Here is a 19195-nt window from a genome sequence, read left to right as displayed (position 1 = left end):
GCATTGAGATGTATAAACACATGCAGTGGTTTATGTTTAGTTACCTATTTTTACCCTTGACATGAGAACTATAAAACAAAGAGATAGCTGTACTTCAAAGCTATATGATAGTAATTCTTAAAATAATTAGCAACGATCTTCACAAACTGAACAGTAGATCATAGCGAAAGTGTCAATATTGATAATAAATGAATACTTTTTGGATAATAATACATAAAAACACTTTTCCTTTCACATTTTGTATGATTTCCGCCTATTCCCATTGTCACTATGTGGCATTGGCTAATAGAGGGAAGCTTTCCATTCCATGTTTGTATACTTTATGGAGATCAGCATTAGATTCACACTAGGTTGTGTTCAGCTCTTTACTCTGGCTCTACAAACCAATTCCTGCAGGTTAGGTTAGGTACATACAGGTTAGGTTACTTCACTGGTGACAAACACAGTGAAGGGAATGTGATAGAAGCTACTTTTGAGTGTCCATTAATGTAAAGTCTTTCTTAAAGGATTTAGCAGATGCTTGTAGATGAAAAACATGAGTAACACAATATGGGTTTAATAAGCCCAGTGTTTAGTTGTTTAGCTGTCTTTGCTGGGGGAAGCAAGAAGCTGAATTACCCATGGTATTCAGTGTGCTCGAATAGCAGTAGCTTCCAAAGGTCCTGCAGTCACTGTCAGACACCCCAGAGAGCAGCAGCAACAATCTGTTTTTTTATAAGGACTGTTGGGGAAACTGCTTTGACTACCAGTGCCTTAACACTTTACACTGGACTGGTTTTTATATGGCACTTTTCTACTCTTCCTAGCATTCAAAGGGCTTTATACAAGACACCTCATTCACGCCTTTAACACAAGAACCTTTTTTTTTTTTTTAGCTTAAATGCTTTCTAATATTCACACACATTCACACTCCGATGGAAGCATCAGAGAGCAACTTGGAGTCAGTATCCAGCATCTAAGGATATTTATTAGTAGAGTGGAGCAGCCAAGGTTTGAACCACCAACCCTCCGGATTTTGGCTTACCCAGGTAACTTCACCCTGGGTTTTCTGCACTACAAATGTGGTTCACTTCTTACAAGGGTAGATCCCCATGGATTTTTATTCTTTGTTTTCTTTTTTCTTCTGTTGGCGGCGAACAAATTTATAATAATTTTATTGTTCGCTATGATCCAAAAAAATGACTACGGTACTTGCTGACCTTACATCAAATTTGTACTAATTTGGAACTTTATATTTAGTCTTTACTCTCAAACCCTAAAAAAGCACATAGTCAAACTAAAACTGTCCGGAGCCCGTCATGTTCAGAATTTGGATTTAAAATCAGCTGAAAGAACCAAATTTTCTATGATTCTTTAAAAAAAAAATAACAGTATAAAAATACGTTGTTACACTTTACCAAAACCACAAAGTGCACTAAATGTGGTATATTAATGCTGTGTTCTACTGAATTCTACTTACCTCTTTCATACTCCTGGCAACAACAATACAGCAATACCTAACCCTCCTAATTAGTCACATTCATTTCACTTTGATGTGCGACAAACCGAGGTGATTTCCATGTCTCTTTTATCAGGCTGTGGGACAGTAAGTTTCAGTGTTTCAGTGGATCCACTTTACATTTTCAGAGCACTTTACATCACCTAAGAACCTAAAGCAACTAAAGCTGTTCATAAAAAGTAGTTCAAACAACTGTAAGAATATCAAATTGACAATGTACTTGTAATATAAACTAGATAGATAGATAATATAATACAATAAATATAATATACCAGCAAATAATGCCACTCAACTGAGTGTATTTCAGACTAAAAGAAAAAAGACACATAAAACAAAAATATTTAACTTTAGTTGTTTATTATGTCCATTACTCAATTAGCTACTCTGCAGAAAGAAGTCCAAGTAGGAGCAGTGTAGTATGTACATGTATATATATCTTGAGCTCATTTGTTGTATGGAATGAAGAAGATATAAACTGCCATGTATCGGGGTTTTTATCAGTCCAGCAAGTACGAGCTAGCAGAACAAATGTCAGAGAGAGTCTTACTCTTGCTTTGGATTATTTCTTGTTATACTACAGACCAACATATTTACAATTTAAGAACTTCCTAGAGTTTTCTAGAATTTTCCACTGCTCACATCCACATAGTTTAAATTAAAATTAGTGATTTCTTTGGCACACATCAGTGATAAATCAGTAACTATTTTAGGTTTCAGGTTCTTAACTAAGGACACTTTAGCATATAGACTGGAAAAGGTAAGTCTACCTCATGAATTACAGCACACGTATGCATTTTTTTTTTTATTAGTGGGCTATACAAACTTGTAATCAAATGTAATCAAACCTGTAGAAAATATAGAAACCATACTAAATAAAAAAATCAAATGTTTTGCTGGACTTAGTATTGTATGTTTGATTCTTTTCTGCGCTTATTGCTTAGATGGTCAAGTTGGTGTATTCCCTCCGTGTTTTCAATTTTGTTCATTTAGTCTCAGTGTGTTTATTTTATTTACTCAGTGTTCCTGACTTTTCCTTCTACGTCATTCCTCTATGCTAAGATTAGTTTTGTGTCTGCGTTCTCCTGTTTCATTATTGCTTCTTGCTTCCTGTTGTATTTTGGTGCCATTTGTCATTTTTGCATTGTGTTTATGGTAAATGTATGGGTTCTTATACTCATACTTCTCTACTCTACTTGAGACCACATTAACCAGACCACATGCCTAATTAATCCATTCATACCAATTTATACAAGCGCTTTTTTCTACACCTATTTGCTTTCTATCTACATTTATACTCTGATAAAACCATTGGGGAGCAACTCGGGGTTCAGTACCTTGCCCAAGTATACTTTAGCATGCAGACTGGAGCAGCCAGATACTGCACTGCTTGTTACTGGTTTGCGATTGATAACTAAATTTTATATTTAAAAAAAGATTGTAATGAAATGAAATACAGTGTAAAATGTTTATTTCATCACTAAATATATTAATGCAGTGTATGTTTTCAATTAAAGTTTATTACAGGTTTCCAAAAGATAATCCTTATTTGGGATTTTATGGAAGTTACATTTTGACTATTATAACAATAACATTTCATCTTTCATGGATCACTCTTCCTTAATTAAAACAAGTCTCTCTTACGACTAAATGACTTCACACTGTAAAAGCTCAACATTCTTCTCCAGAATTTTCAGCTGCCTTTTCACGACTAGAAATATATCCCAGTTGTGTTTCTGACTCAGCCTGTGTGACACTATTATATAGAGTTCCAATGTTAATGTCAATATTATATGAATAGAATTTATGCAAGTTTGACTTGCATAATTAGTTTAACTGAGTTTCTCTGTTGCTGTGACATGATTACAAATAGTCTTGTTTATGATCGATAGATATAAGTGTTTAGAATATGAATACCCATTACTTAGGTTACACCAATAATTTATTTTTAAAGTTTTTTTTTTTTAATGTGCACATTATCACAGTTTGCAGAAAAAAAAAACACTGCCCCAATGGTAAAAATTAGGACCAATCATTTAACTTGGCGGCTCTGCAGCTCTTAAAGATACATGACCAGCTGTCACAAAGTCAGTATAGTAACACATTAAAGCAACACCTGGAGTATTTTCCATCCACCTGAGGAAGCCTGTACTGAGAACAAGCACAAGTACAATCAAAAGAAAGATACATATACAAAAGATGTGTGAATTCTATAATATTTTAGTTTATCTGGTGACTTCTAAGACAGGTAATGGATGATGATTTATCCTTTTCAAAAAAAAGGTGTCTGCTTATCAAAACTTCAGCACAGTCCCAGAGTTGTCACAGAACTTTCAAGGGTCCTCAACACTGGATTAATGTAAACAGTTGGTGTAGGTGTAGTAATAGTTTTAATAGTTTTAAGAAACAAGAACACATTAGTCAGGATATACCCTTAGTTTAAGAATATATCCTGTACCTGCAGGGTACAGTGCAACTGCGTCTGGAAGCTATCCCTGTTTATCCAGTCTCCAGTCTGCTGCAATGCGCCTTAAAGTGGGTTCCTGCTCAACAGACTTCTGAGCACAATCACTGACATCAGTCATTGTTAAAAGCAAACTGCTGATGCTGTATCTGTGATGGTGAGTGTGCCTCTGCTAGAGTAAGTGTGAGTGCGTTCAACTGTGACAGATTGGGGTGGAGGGAGGGGCTTTGACTAGACTATCTGCTAATAAGCACAGCACAACTAATAAACAACATACTTCTGTATTTATCCAATAATGAACTTCAATAATGACAGACTGTGTGTCTTTTACACTGCTTCCGTTCTTGTTGCATCTTAAATCATCTTGATGACAGTATGTTAATTTCTGCATTATAAGGCTACTTTACAGATTTATTATCATAAAGTCACAATTCTGTAGGATAAGAACTTATCTGCCATTGCAGTGAGATAATTACACTTGTAAAAACTTCAAGGCAACAAAAACAAACCATGAACCCTACTCAAACCTCAAAAAGTAAAATAAAGTGCTGTATAGATGTATTGTTAAAATGTTGGTGTACCTCCACTTTTGTGCTTGCTGTCTGCTCTGGATGTGGCAGGATTGATTTCACTTTTGGCCAAATAAAAGGCCAGTTTTTTGTTGGAACAATCTGCCTCTTGTGTCCTGCACCTTTACACTCTGCACATCTGCTGTGATAGTGGCAGCCTAAGTGAGGCTGAGTGGCCAGCCTGCTGCATTAACAGCAAAGTTGCTGGAGGAAAAGTGCTGAGTGAACTAGGAATCTATTTTCAGCTAGTATCAGCAGCTGCTGCCTGCAGGAGCACATCTTTATGTGTGCCCTGCACCATATGTGATTACTCCACTGTTACAACCAGCACAGCCACTAAATGAAGGAATGTGTAAAAGGAGCAACAAAGGATGGATGGAGGGAGGGAATAGATACTGAAGGTATATAGAACTAGCACAGAAGAAATGAGATAAAGAGAGACTGTTACTATTGGTAACTAGCTGTTAAAGGGAGAACAGTAGGGGAGGGAAGAGAGCTTCCTTCTCACTGGTGCTGCCAACAGCTGAAAGTCATGGTAAGTGTACAACTTAACACAAAGAAACAAATTAATCAGTGCAACAGACTGGGCCCATTTTAGGGTAACAGCCCTGCTTTGCATCAGAAGTGGATAGATCATACATTACAGGGCAGAAAATTACAAGCAGTGACAAATCATACACACACGGACAATTCACATGGCACCTTTAGGAAACCTGCCAAATATCCTTTCATAAACTAACAATAGTACACCGGCTCTCTCTCCTTCTGCCCTCACCCTGCACTTGCTCTTACTTTCCTATAATTTATTCAAATGTCCTCCAGTGAATTCCTGCATGTCATGCATGTTAATGAGGACATGGCATAGCATCACAATGAGTGTTTCCCCTGCAAAAGAGAAAAACACTCCATCTCTATTGGTGACAGTAGCTTTTGAAGGAACCTGGCATTATTCTCTGTGTGCTCAAACAAACAGTAAGAAGCCCTAATGGAAATGAAACAGGCCCTTTACTGTACGCTGAGATGACATAAGATAAATCTGAGAAGTGGGAAATTGAGATGGAGATGGAGCACAAAGCTGCAGCATAAACGAATACAATAAAACTATGCTTGTACCTTGCTTTTAGTTTCACTACCCCTTGTCACAATATGAGATTTAGTTCAGCTGTGTCTTGTTTTCCCACTTCCCCTGATAGTCTGCTCAGAGATACTGAGTACAGCATCTCTGTAATTCTGAGACAACTGGTAGCATAAGGAAAGTGTCATCCTCAGTGGCAACAGAAGCTCAGACGTTCCTGGTGCTGAGCTGTGGGGAAGTATACCTCCCCTGACACTGGATTAAATCAGATAGTGTATGTCTAATCTGCTGCCAGTACAGCTTACAGTACAGGCCAGACACTGGGAGGACATGACCTCACCTCCACTGTTTAAGACACAGCAAGATTGTGATTATAGTGTTGTTTTCTAAAAAAATGTAGAAAACCGAAATAAAATGCTAGGAACATGACATTCAGCAAATGTTGTTTATTCACCATGCTTCTATAGAATACTTGCTTAGCCCAAACTGATGGAATGCCTGGTTATGGAGGTTAAAAACAAAGACCATAAACATGGGGATTATACTCCTCTACTCTCCCTGGCACACTCAAAACAGCATCTTAGGAATGATACGTCTTTGCTATATCATTTCTCGTCCTGGCAGAGAAATTGCCCAAAGTGCCAGTGTAGCTTTAGTCCCTTTGTGCGTGTTGCGATGCAGTTAGGCAGTATTCTCCTGAACAATAGGTGTCATCACTCTTTGCTACCACTAGCACTTTGTCCCGTACTGCCTGGCAAAGGACAAAGGACAAAGCTGTTGGCATATTGACTACTTCTGCCGGTTGTGCACCTCTTGATTTTTGTAACTTGACACATTGTCCTGCTGCTATCGTAGCTGGGTTGAATACATGTTGATTTTTACCAGCATTTTAATGATATGTCAATACCAATTGCGATCGTGGCTCAAGAGTTGGCAGTTCATCTTGTAATGGGAAGGTTGCCAGTTCGAGCCCTGGCTAGGACAGTCTCGGTCGTTGTGTCCTTGGGCAAGACACTTCACCCGTTGCCTACTGGTGGTGGTTAGAGGGCCCGGTGGCGTCAGTGTCCGGCAGCCTCGCCTCTGTCAGTGCGCCCCAGGGTGGCTGTGGCTACAATGTAGCTGCCATCATCAGTGTGTGAATGTGTGCACTTTGGGGTCCTTAGGGACTAGTAAAGCGCTATACAAATACAGGCCATTTTACCATTTACCAAAGCTCAGAGATTCACAGATTAAACAGAGTGAGATGTTGCAGCAGTTTGAAAAGATGAACATTTGTGAATGGTGACATCTCTTGTTGAGGGCAATACTGCAGTGGCTACCTGTGGCACAATGGCGAGCTTAGATTGATTTGTCTGGGTGTTGATGCCTCTGGTGGCATTTGAATACAACGGGGCCCAAATAGAGGATCCCTGCTGTATCGAGGGGGTTGGGTGAGCACTACTCCCACTGAAGCTCATTCCCGTAAAGCCGCCTCTTCATCTCCTAATCCCCATCTTTAAGGAAGGCAGGGGTCTGTCTCTGGGCTCTTACTACCACCATCTGTCTAACAAGCTATATATGTGATTGTTCAGCGCTGGTGCTTGGTATGGGGTCAGACTGTGTGAGGCACCTTCAGATGCATTTTGCAGATGGAGCCCTTGATCAAGCTGAGTTGGTGGATGGAGTACCTCAAGACATTTTGCCTTGTAAGTGATTAAAAAAAAAACTGTAGGCAACAACAACTACTTGGTAAAGCTTGGAAAAAGATGACTGAAGAGCTATTTGTAGTCTTATTCATAAGAAGCAAAATCACAGTGGAACATAATGCTTTTCTGTTCCAGAAGTCACACAACACTGATTTCACCAAACATCTGTCTTTGCTTTCATACCAAGACAGCCAGTTATTGGCATTGCTGCAAGAAGTTGCTTTTAAGGACCAGATGAACAAGTGTCATCTTAGAGGTGGGAAAATACTGTAACAACAAAACATTAATGTAATTTTCTAGCTGATCATATACTGGGGCATAATTATAATGCCATCTTGCCATAGGCTACAGTAGAGGATGAAATATTCTATGAATTTTGATGCGTCCAAAACTCTCTCAGCCACAGACAGAGTCAAATTTAAACTGCGCAAATTTATAATTTCTACATTTATAAGCAAACAGACGCTGCTAATTCATTTCATTCATGGCTCAAAAATGACAGAACCAGTAATGTACTTGGTATACTGCTTGTTTTGTTTTTACTCTCCCCTTATTTTACCTTGACTTGCTGGTTAGGTTTAAGTATTGAAAATGAAAATGTAATGATGTACTGCACATTATTTTTATTTTAAATTTCAAGTGGCATAATGTGATTTTAGCCAGTGGTTCTTTGGGAGTTTGCATGTGCTGTCCAGGTACCCCGGCTTCCTCCCACAGTCCAAAGGTAGCCGGGATAGGCTCCATTGCCCTGTTTTCTAGTGCTCTATAGGTGGAAATGTGCAATTGAATAATACCTATTTTACCCCCAGAATTATAATACTGCATTAATCCCAGAGGAAATGATTCTACCATTCTAGCAGAGGATGGTTTCCATCAATCGACCTCTGGGTTATGGGCCCACCATGCTTCTGCTTTTTTATCCCTATGATAAACTAGAGTCACCCGTGCAAGCCCACAGTCACATTATTTATAGATGAGAGACCTGGCTACTCCACCTATCATTGGCGGTGGACTTCTATAGCTGAAGGAACACCTGACTGCATACACCTGAGTGTCAGTTAAGTGTTGAACATATGCAGTTAAGCTAAAGGCTGCTGCTTACAGCTGACACAGACAGTGAGGGTTGAGCTAGCAACTCCAGCGACAGAGAAAATGTGGCATTTAAACTAGAGGCAGAGGTGCCTCAGCAGATTTCAGTCACTGAAAGTAAAACAACAGTAATGTAACGTCAAAAAACCCCTGATGTTACATTACAGGAACATCATGGCTGCAGTGTTGGAGAGATATATTAAAGAAGAACCAGAGAAAGCTGTTAAAATAAAAAAAAAGATGAAAAGACTAAAAAAAAAAAACCTGACAAGTGACATTTTGATCTTTTATTGTATACCATTCTACATTACAAATGTGTGTCTTATATAAAAAATACTATAAATACACAAGTTCACAAGTTGACAAATAAAAGGAAAACCTGAAACCCTACAGCGAGGGGATCACCTTTATTCTATAACATTGTCTGATGTTTATATCCTTATTCATAGATTCTCCAGAACAAATTAATGTTCATATATATAAGATTATTCATATTCATGTGTTGTCCTGCCATGTTGATTAAATGTGAATAATATACGATGCGTTATGAAATGAAATAAAAAGGAACAAATTCCCAGTGAGACTCACTCTTTGTGGCACATTTAAGACTGCATTTGAAAGATATTACTTTCTACACTCTGTGTCACACCTGAAACACAAAGCAGCTGGTACATCATTCAAGCATGCAATCACTTAATTACAGGGATGCTGATTTGAACACATGTGAGCTGTTCTCTGCAGTCTTTCTTTGAGTTAAGCAGATAAAAAAAACACAGCTCATTTTTCTTTTTCAGTAAGTGCAGGAACAAAGTCATTTGGCAGGCATTACTTTATTAATGCACGCTAGCACCAGTGAGGAGCTGCAGCACAAGTGGGATGTGCCCCAGTTTTCACAGCACCGCATGTCTATAGGAATATGAATGTGTGACACCAATACATCAGCAAGGTGCTTTTATCATGTGTTTGGCTGAAGAGCTCTGAAGTAGCTCTGTTTAAAGTGACAGTGTGAGAGCTGAGGTGAGGAAGAGTGAGAAGTGTTGCTGAACCTGATGAGCACAGAACCCAAGGTGGCACTGATCTCACCTCAAAGTGCTACATGCCTCTAGCATCAGTGCCAGCAGCAGCTGCCAGGTGATAATTGGCAATATCAGCACTTTGTACACCTTTCCCTGAATCTTTATCCTATAGCAGGGGTGATTCTAGGTTCAAACTTTTACGGGGGCTCTGCTCCCAATCATAATGTCATGCATGCAGTGCCTTGTAATTAATATTAATGTCTTAGGCTGTTTGCAGATGTCATCAACATGACAATGGTACCTTCAAAACCAAACCTATTTAGCTGGATGATGGGTATCGAAACCCGGTTCTTGTTGAGAACCGGTTCCCACTGTTTCAATTCCTTGGAATTGTTTGCCATTTTTGCAAACGATTCCCTTATCGATTCCAGTCGCCCCGAATGACGTCACCACGTTGCGGAGCGTCTTTTACCTGGCAGGAAACATGGCGACTTAAACGCTCAGAAGTTTGGTTATACTTTACGAGAACGGATGACAACAGGGCAACTTGCAATACTTGCAAAGTAGATACTTCATTTAAGGGAGGAAACACTACGAATATGCAAAAGCATTTGCTCACAAAACATGCGATGACCTTAAATGAATGTCGTGTTTTTAATTCTGCTCTGGACTCGTGAATCTCAACCCAGCAGCAGCGGTAACGTTTGCACGTCCTCTCCTGTTAATGCGGCAGGTAAATAATCAACTAATAGTGCATACTATGTTAGCGCGATCTGCCTTATTACAAAACCTGCCATTACTGTGCATTTAGGTGACCATGATGAGAGAGACAGACAGAGTCTGGCTCAGATGCTGGCAGTTCTCACTGCAGTCTACCGGTAGCGTCTCCTTTCAGGCCAGGATAGATCAATGTCACCAAGCAAAAGGCTTGCACCCATTTGCCACAGCAGATGCCCCGATTTTCAGTAAGTGAATGTGTTTAATTGTAGGCAGGGACATTTCTGGATATTCTTGTGTAATTGCTACAGAATAATTTGTTATACTTTGTTATTGCTACAGAAAAATATTTATTTTATTGTTTTAAAATTAACAATTTTTTTTCCTGGGGACCCTGTGACACCCCATTGAAGAGCCGTAGGCTGTGGATCTCTTAAGATCTCACTGTTGGGTTTGTAAGGCCTTGTTACTCCTAAATTTCTATCTTGTTCAAAGAGAAGATATAAAACAAAGTTCTAAGCTAATCGACCTTAGTGTTCTCCTTTTTTAAAAAGAATCGATAAGAGAATCGATAAAGAATCGAATCGTTAAACAGAATCGAAAAGGGAATCGGAATCGTGAAAATCTTATCAATACCCATCCCTAAGTGTCTAAGAATAATAATTCAGAGTGAATAAGCAGACATTTAAATCTAATCCAGCCTTTCGAGGGTGCAGTCTTTAGTTATCAAATGTGAGGCAAAGACGCAGTCTTTAAAGAGGTTAATTAACTATTTGCGGCAAACCCGACAAGATGAGAAACATGCACAACACGCTTTTGAATTCATGCAAACTCAGACTCAGCACAGAGCATCGTGTACCCTAATTTCACAAGTGAAGAATAGATTTGTAGTCCATCACAGCAATGTAGTGGCAGCCATGTTTGCAGTCAATCCTGTAAAACGCTCCCATTCATATCAATGTGTTCTCTTCAGAATGGCCAGTGGCATGTTTTAAGTGTGCTATTGGAAAACACACAAAGCATCTGCGAAATACATAAAAAATGACTTTGTGAAAAATAACTTTTGTTTTTCCACCCGACTTCTCTATTTCGTGTATAATCTGTCCTTTCTTCTCCATCCTCATCACTCAACTAGAAACTAGAAAATATCAAAAATATAATCTTACAATAATTATTATAAGCGCAAGCGGGGATTGCATAATCGTTGTGGGTAAAACAGAAGCCAAAGCTTTATCATTTCTGGTGATTTTGACTACGTGTCCACTCTCGCCTGTTTCTTTTGCTCTCTCCGTTTTTTGTGGCATCACCCAAAAGTTAAATGTTACAGTGAATAAAAGACATTAACTGATCCATATCAATTTATAGCTGAATGCAGGCTGCTGCTGGACATAGGTAACATCATTTTGACTTGCTGTCACCTGGATCTGGAGCTGTACTGTAAACAAATGCTGAAGCCCAATTTGATCAGAAAAGGAAGAGAATTTTTTTTAACAAACTAAAATAATAATGTACATCAGTTCCTTGGCTGGCAAATACCGATGTCCTAGCAGAAGGTTACAATTAGTTAATAATCTCTAGTGATTTAAGCTAAACGAATGTTTAATAATGTTTTTGACGTTATTTTGAGAACAAATAAAAATACGCAGTAATATCTATGTTGCCTATGTTCTACAGCAACAGAACACAGTAAAAAAACAAGCAAAACAAACAAATTACTTGAAGAAAAAATCAGTACATGTGGCCGAGAAGTAATAAATTATTAAAACAGAAGCAGATGGATTTCAGGTGAAATTCTGGGATATTTGATAGTACCACTGTGAAACCCTAAGGGCTGGCCAAGCCCCTAGAGAGAGGGACCAAGATGAATCCAAATCAAGTGACTACTTCTGATTTTATCTCAAAACATAAAAGAAACCTTCCCCAGACCTCTGCTCTGTCATAATAACTTCCTTCTTTAAATGGCATAAAATAATGCTTTGTTTTTTCCTGTATTTAAACCCAGATGCAAACTCTTAAAGAGTAATATCAATTTTTCCTGGAACTGCACTAGAGATCTCCATATTCCTTACTTTGCTATTTGTCCACATGTGCAGCTTCTTTACATGTTTCTGTCATGGAGTCAGGTTTGAAGTATTTTCATTGTGTTTCCTAGTGTTTTACCCTGTGTCTCGTGTGAATCTCTCTCTGTGGTCTAATAATGTTTGCCTATGTCAAATTCTTCCTGTTTTATTTTTGGAGTGACTTTCTTTGTGCATGACCATTTGTTTTGCTTCCTTTAGTAATTATCTGCATCAATACAGTCGTGTCCTTTTTTTTACTTTCCAGGTTTCCATGTGAATATTTCTTCAGTCCTTTTTTTCTTTTTGCTTTCCTAAAGTTTTTTGCTTTTGTTCAGTAAACTTTCTTGTTGTGTTTGCATTTGTCTCCTTGATAAATCTTGAAACAGTATGATTAGCTAGCTGTTGTAGCGTGGCTGTGCTAGACGTGCGATAGCAAATGTTGCATTGTGATAATCAAATACTTCAAACATATACTTTGTGTTGCAATTGAAATGACCTGAATTTAGACGTTAAGGTCACAGACCTCAAGTGTCTTTAAGTTTCCTGACCCTAATAAGTTGCATTTTTCTTGAGCACAACAGCTGAGCCAAGCCACAAAGATGAGATTAGCTCATCTGGGGCCCGTTCTTCGTACCTCGCTAAGTAAGTTAGCTGGATTAGATTGTTGACGATTTCGCGTGATCCTGGATCGTTCGGTTCCCCGAAGCTCATCCGGGACTTGCTGTCATAGCAACAGAGCCGTAAGCGTAAACCTGCTCGGGAGCAGGTTTACTTTATGTAAACAGGATTAGATCGCGGCCACGCAGGTATGTCCGCTTCATTTATACGAAAGCAACAGCGATATTCCACCACTGTTTCACCATAAATAAATAACATCAATGTAACTAAAGATAATGCAGCACCTGATCCATTTATTGATTTCACACAGATACATACAGGTCATTTCCTAAAAAAGGGAAATGTACTATTAACATTCTATTACATGTATGTGATTATTACAGATGTAATTCATATTTCAGAGTAGTAATTGTAAATTACTTCGTGTAATCAAGATGAGAGACCACGGCTATAAAAGCGAAGGTGGATTTGGGAAGCCTGTCGCAGCCATGTCCTGTCCGTATACGCGAGCCACCCATTGCGGAAGGTGCAAGATTGATAAGGAGAGTCCTCAGAATTCAGCGTATATTGCGGGATAGACAGGATCCTTTAGCTCAGCGCGACAGTGTGCTCATTGAGAGATATCGATATTCCCGTGAGGGTATTATTTACTTAACCAACTTGTTGACGAGGGGGTGCAGGACCACCACCTGTCTTTTTTTCCTCTGCCCTTTTCTTGGTTGCTGTTATGAACAAACTAACAGAGTATTCCAGGCCAGTATTACCTTGCCAAGAGACGAAAAGCAATCTAAGAGATAAATATTACCATTCTGTAGAATACTCCTGTATTCCACTTTTACTTGTTCCCATGTTCTTGTGGGTCCTGTTGTGGCTCTAATGTGAAAGGGGATATAATATAACATATTATGATATAATATAATGCCATATGATATTGGACAATATAGTGTCATATGATAGATCTACCCTACCGCCTACTGGTGTTGGCCAGAGGGGCCGATGGCGCGATATGGCAGCCTGGCTACAACCGTAGCTGCCTCCACCAGTGTGTGAATGTGGGAGTGAATGAATAGTGGTATCGTAAAGCGCTTTGGGTGCCTTGGAAAGCGCTATATAAACCCAATCCATTATTATTATTATTATTAAATTACCTACGAGTTTGATTTGTCAGCAACTTTCTGCCAGCCCTCTCTCCTTGCTTTTGCAGCCTTTGCAGTGTTCTCTTGCGTTTTAATTAAACTCTGAAACTCCTGAAATCCCTCACTCATGAGTTCTTGCTCTGCTGCCGGAAAATACCGAGCACGCCCCTTCGACATTTTCGCCGACCAATCAGCGGGTTGCCGATCAATGTTTCTACTATCGATGCGTAGCCCCTTTTACGACACCCAGTGATCGCGCATTACTTCATCCAGCTGTAGTAATCGTCAACAGCAGGTGTGTTCGGGGAACCGGATTAGCGAGCTCACGGTTAGCGCGATGATTTGATCTTGGATGTGTCATTTGATCTTGGATGTAGTAAGCGACGTACGAAGAACAGGCCCCAGATCTTGATGCAAGCCCGCATCAGCTGATTCCTCAATAGGTAACAACTCTCACAAAGTATGTGCTACTTAAGCGCACATTTGCACATCTGCAAGCCACTTTGCAAGCCACGTCCACACCAATTCCATATGTCATACTGAGTCTTACTTTGGGGTGGCTGTGGCTCAGAAGGTAGCGAAGGTCATCAACTATTCAGAAGGCAGGTGGTTCAATTCCTAGGTGCTCCAGTCTGCATGCCAAAGTGTCCTTGGGCAATTGCTCCTGATGTATTCATTGGAGTGACAGAAAGTATTTAGATGTTTTCCATGTATGTATGTGGAAGGGTGGGGAGGTCCTGGGACAGATTCGTGTTCACAAAAAAAATGATATATAATGTATTACATAGCTGCTGTGACATATTACAATATGTTTTAAACACGTAGATAACCTGCCCCCACCCTAGGGTCCTGTTTGAATTTATTTAGCATATTTATTTAGCTTTCAGCTTCCTCCTCATGTTCTGAGGGCACTCCAAAGCAGCTCTAAGTGATCTAGATAAGCATAATTATCCACTATATATACACTACAACATCATCAAGATCAAAGAATGGTTTACTGAACGAAAACAGAATCACACCTGGCCATAAATGACCCCTCCCTCTATGAAACACAGTGGTATTCCTAATGAGCCATGTTGTATATTTTGTTCCTTGTTTGGATCTATTGTGCAGGCATAAGCCATATTTGAATAATAACCATAGAAAATCATCACAGTAGTACTCATGTAAGATTTTGTCTTTTATCAGCTTTATTGACAGAGACAGTGAAGAGATGACAGGAAAGCAGAGGGAGAGAGAGAGACGGGACTTGAACCCAGGCCAGCTGCTCAACGCACTGAGCTAAACCAGCAACCTTCCTTGTTGATTTTTACGTGATAAAAACACATGAGTTGTTAAGAGCTGTGTGTTTTAGCTTGAGGTGGGAGTAGATAGAAGGCATAGTCAAAGATTGTCTGCAAGTGTGCAAAAGCTATTGCTATTGTTTTTGTATTTGCACCAGCAAGGAGTTTTTATTGTTGCATTGTCTAAAACGCAGCACCCTTTGCACCCTTGCAACCAAAACCTGTCAGGGGAAACAATACGATAGATACACTTACCTCTTCAGGAAGGCTAACAACCAAGCCATTCTCTGCCTGGCCCACCAACGCCTGGAGGAAATACTCGCTGCACGCAGCCAGCACAGCCCGATGTCCTCGGAATTCCTTGCCTTCCACCAGGACAGTCACATCACACAGGATATCCTGCTTCCGCTGGTCGTTGAGGCAGAGGAGGATATTGGTACAATGAACTGTTGACTCATACACATACATGGGGGCTTCAGACTTCTCATCCACGGACATTCCGCTCACGCCCTGGAAATAGAAGCAAAATAGAGGGGGGGTCAGCTTACAGCCAAGCCCAGCAGGCACATACCGCAGGGCTGACATCAGCCCCAGTGGTCTGCTGTAGCCAGCCTCATGACTGACTGCTGTTTCACGTGCTCACTCCTAGTTCAACATTTAAAAGCTAGTGATTGTTGTTGTGCACGTTTCAATACAAAATATGCATATACACCTGAAATTCACAGGTATTCCCTACATCACTGCTTGTCATGTCACATTAAAATCATATCCAGTCAATAACCAGGAAACAAAACCACACTGTACACTTTGATGCATTTACTTTTGAGGTCTATGAGTGTTTGAAATTACCCTTCCTGTGGACATCCACATGCACACCTATTTTTTATGAAGACACTGACTTAAATTACACTGCACAACTAAGTGTACATCTTTCAGGTGGACTCCAAGAAAACTTGAAAAAAGTAGAATAACAGACGTTCATCTAATATTTGTACGACCAAACTGCTCCTATGGCAAATGGGAACAGTTTTATTATCAGCTTTTAAAGATTATTTAACACAATAACCTGGCACCAAAATACTACTTTTCTAGTTTAACTGACTGCACACTTTTAACTACAAGGCACATTCACACAGTGCTTTATTCTATACAGTAACCGGGGGAGGAAAACCAACACAGTCACAGCCAAGAGCTCCACACAGAAAAGCCTTGCTGTCCAAGAGGTTTGAACCCCAAACCTTTTCGCTTGTGAGAGTGTAATGCTAATGATCAGGTCAAGTCGACCCAGTAAAAAAAGTTGGTTAACTCATTTTTGGGGCAGGTCTGTTGTCCCCCAGTCCAGTGTTCTTATTTACCACTACTGGTGGTGCTCCTGTTAAAAAACCTTAATTTATACGCCTTGGAGAGAAAAAAAAAGTTAAAACATTAGCAGAATATTGTTCTTAATTAGTATAAAATGCTATAACAAACAAATCAGTGAACCTTAACACAGTTCAAATAAAAATCCTGGTTCTTTCCCAGTGCTTTGAGTCTTTATTGCTCAGACTGGGTAGATAAGTCCTGATTTCATGCAATAACACAAGGATACACAGTAAGACAGGATTGACTGTCTGACCCTTACAGGTTTAGTTGCCTTTAATCAAACTACAACTAATGTATTCACACAAAGATAACCTGGAGGCAAAGTGGACAGGACAGTCATCCACTGAGCCTGGTTGGTAATCCACGCTTGGATTTACGGGAATAGTTATAAGGGAAGACAGTTACTAGGAAAGCTCTATAGGAGAGCTAGACAGAATCAGAGTCTTCCACAGTGGGTCTTTTGGCCTATCCTATCGCAGTTGCATTCTTAGGTGTGTAAAAGTAAATAGCATCAAATGGGCATGGCCTTTGAGGTTTTGTGCCTGACTGTCATGGCAGTAATTTCCTATTCAGACCACAAGAAGTTGAACTCTGGGAACATGCACACGCAGCACGTGCCCCTGTGGAAACGTTTTCATGTCAAACGTTCCATTCTGGTCACTCGCCCCAGTGACGACAGACCTAGAGGTATCTTCCTTCACACACACACACAAAAGCAGGAAAGGGGAAAAGCTATCAGACAAATGTCTAAAAAAATCTGATTACAGAGAGAAATGCCTTTACGCCTCTATGCAGAACTGTACTAATTAAAGAGTAATGCATGGTGCTGGACGCTGTATACACTGAGATGCTTTTGACTGACAGATAATGTGCCACAGGGCTGTTTTTACAGAAAAGGGTGCTCAGTGGACTTTTTGCTTCTTTTTTAAAACATATACGTATAAAATATGGGAAAACACACAAACTCCTACTGTTAAAATGGCCAAATAATCATGTAAACACAGAAGGAAACTCTAAGTGCCTTACAGTTTTACATATGAAGACATTTTCTGGCAGAGAAAAAGCGCTAGTGGAGAAAACACAACTAGCATCCTGTAACATTAAAAATCTGCTGATGAGCACCTTCACAATGATTTTGTCTTCAATCACAAATCAGTTTTCTGAGCCTGTTGGATCTTCCCATTCTTTGGGTTATCTCACGGAAAGTGGGAAAGGTATGGGCAGGTGTAGCTAATTTTACTAGACCTAGCAAGAAAGCACTTTTATGACTTACTCATAAAATACCAAATAACCTATAAACCAACAAAAACTCTAATTGACTTACAGTTTTTTGAATGAAAACGCTCTCTGGAAGAGGAATTCCACAAACAACTCCTTCTAACCTTATTTATTTTCTCCATTAACATTCTCAAAGCAGCCATCATATCTATCGCTTGCTATTTCTTGGCCTGAAACCAATAAAGGTAAATGGTAAATGGACTGGTTCTAATGTAGCATGCTTCTACTCTGGTAGAGCACTCAAAGCACTTTACTTTACTAACATGCCTCATTCACCCATTCATAGAAGAGACCTACTCTACCTCCTGAGCTACAGCGATACCTATGCCTATATCATCACCTCACTTCATAACTCTTTCCCACAGCTTCATGGTATGGCTCATTAATGTATTGTTTTGTAGTTACTACAACTCTCCATATCACCCTGGATCTTGAAAACTGGTACGAGTACACAGTACCATTTCTAAAACATCCTCTCACTCTCCAAGAGTGTGCTATACAATCTGTTCCAAAACCCCCGCTCACTTCCGTCTTCTCCATACCTCTGCAGATATGTAGTTGGGACTACAATCTTCATCCTCTTCTTTCTCCAACTAGCCAACAATAAATTGGCCAGTTGAATTTGACAACATAAATAAAGACATAAATAAAAGGGAGGAAGTATTGCAATTATACAAATGAGTTAGCAACTGCATGACCTGTTTTTGACCTCTGGTTTATGAAGAAACTGATTTTGCTTTAAACCATGTTTGAAAATAAGGAATCACAGCCTGGGGTTCTGGTCTTTTGTGCAAGAGATCTGAGGACAAAATACTTGTCAATCACCTATTCTATACTTTTTTAAAGTCTATTAGAAATATCTGATACAAACAAATGCATACTGAGCATACACCACAAATAAGGGAAGTGAAAACTGTGAGCTGCCTTTGCAAGAAATCGTTGCATTAAGGTTGTTTGTGGCCTTTGTTGTGACTGAGTTGTAATAATGATTTGACTGGGGTGGTCAAAGCACACAGTAAGATGTGACAGCTGTTCTTGTTGTTGAAGTATGTCAGTCTAGTCTGGTCCAAATGATATATAGTTATGATACTTTCACTAAACACTTCTCAGTTAGTTTTGCAGGATCATGATCTGTCTTCCAAGAATAATGTTTTCAGATGTAGCTGCAAGGTTCAAGGCCATGTGAACGTGATGTTTGCACCCTAGAATTCAATTCACTTGCAGTCGGAGGAAAATGCAATGATAACACAACACAATGATGCAGCATAACACACGTGTCTGCACACACACACACACACACACACACACACACACACACACACACACACACACACACACACACACACAC

At 39.6% G+C, this 19195-nt stretch overlaps 1 protein-coding gene across 4 annotated transcripts in view; it reads right to left on the bottom strand.

Moving 5' to 3' along the window:
- The window catches only part of bach2b (BTB and CNC homology 1, basic leucine zipper transcription factor 2b), a 96281-nt gene that overhangs the window by 24657 nt on the left and 52429 nt on the right, over positions 1 to 19195 (bottom strand). For all 4 annotated transcript variants that reach the window (XM_005942112.3, XM_005942113.3, XM_042228300.1 and 1 more), the window contains one exon: positions 15463 to 15717. In XM_005942112.3, coding sequence (XP_005942174.1) covers positions 15463 to 15717 — 255 coding nt within the window. The remainder of the gene's footprint in view (positions 1 to 15462; positions 15718 to 19195) is intronic.

The sequence above is a fragment of the Haplochromis burtoni genome, unplaced genomic scaffold (genome assembly GCF_018398535.1).
Source record: "Haplochromis burtoni strain Fernald_Lab_line unplaced genomic scaffold, NCSU_Asbu1 Contig_317, whole genome shotgun sequence".
Classification (NCBI taxonomy): Eukaryota; Metazoa; Chordata; class Actinopteri; order Cichliformes; family Cichlidae; genus Haplochromis; species Haplochromis burtoni.
Note: the sequence above shows the minus strand (reverse complement) of the source record. Positions and strands in the feature narration are given on the sequence as shown.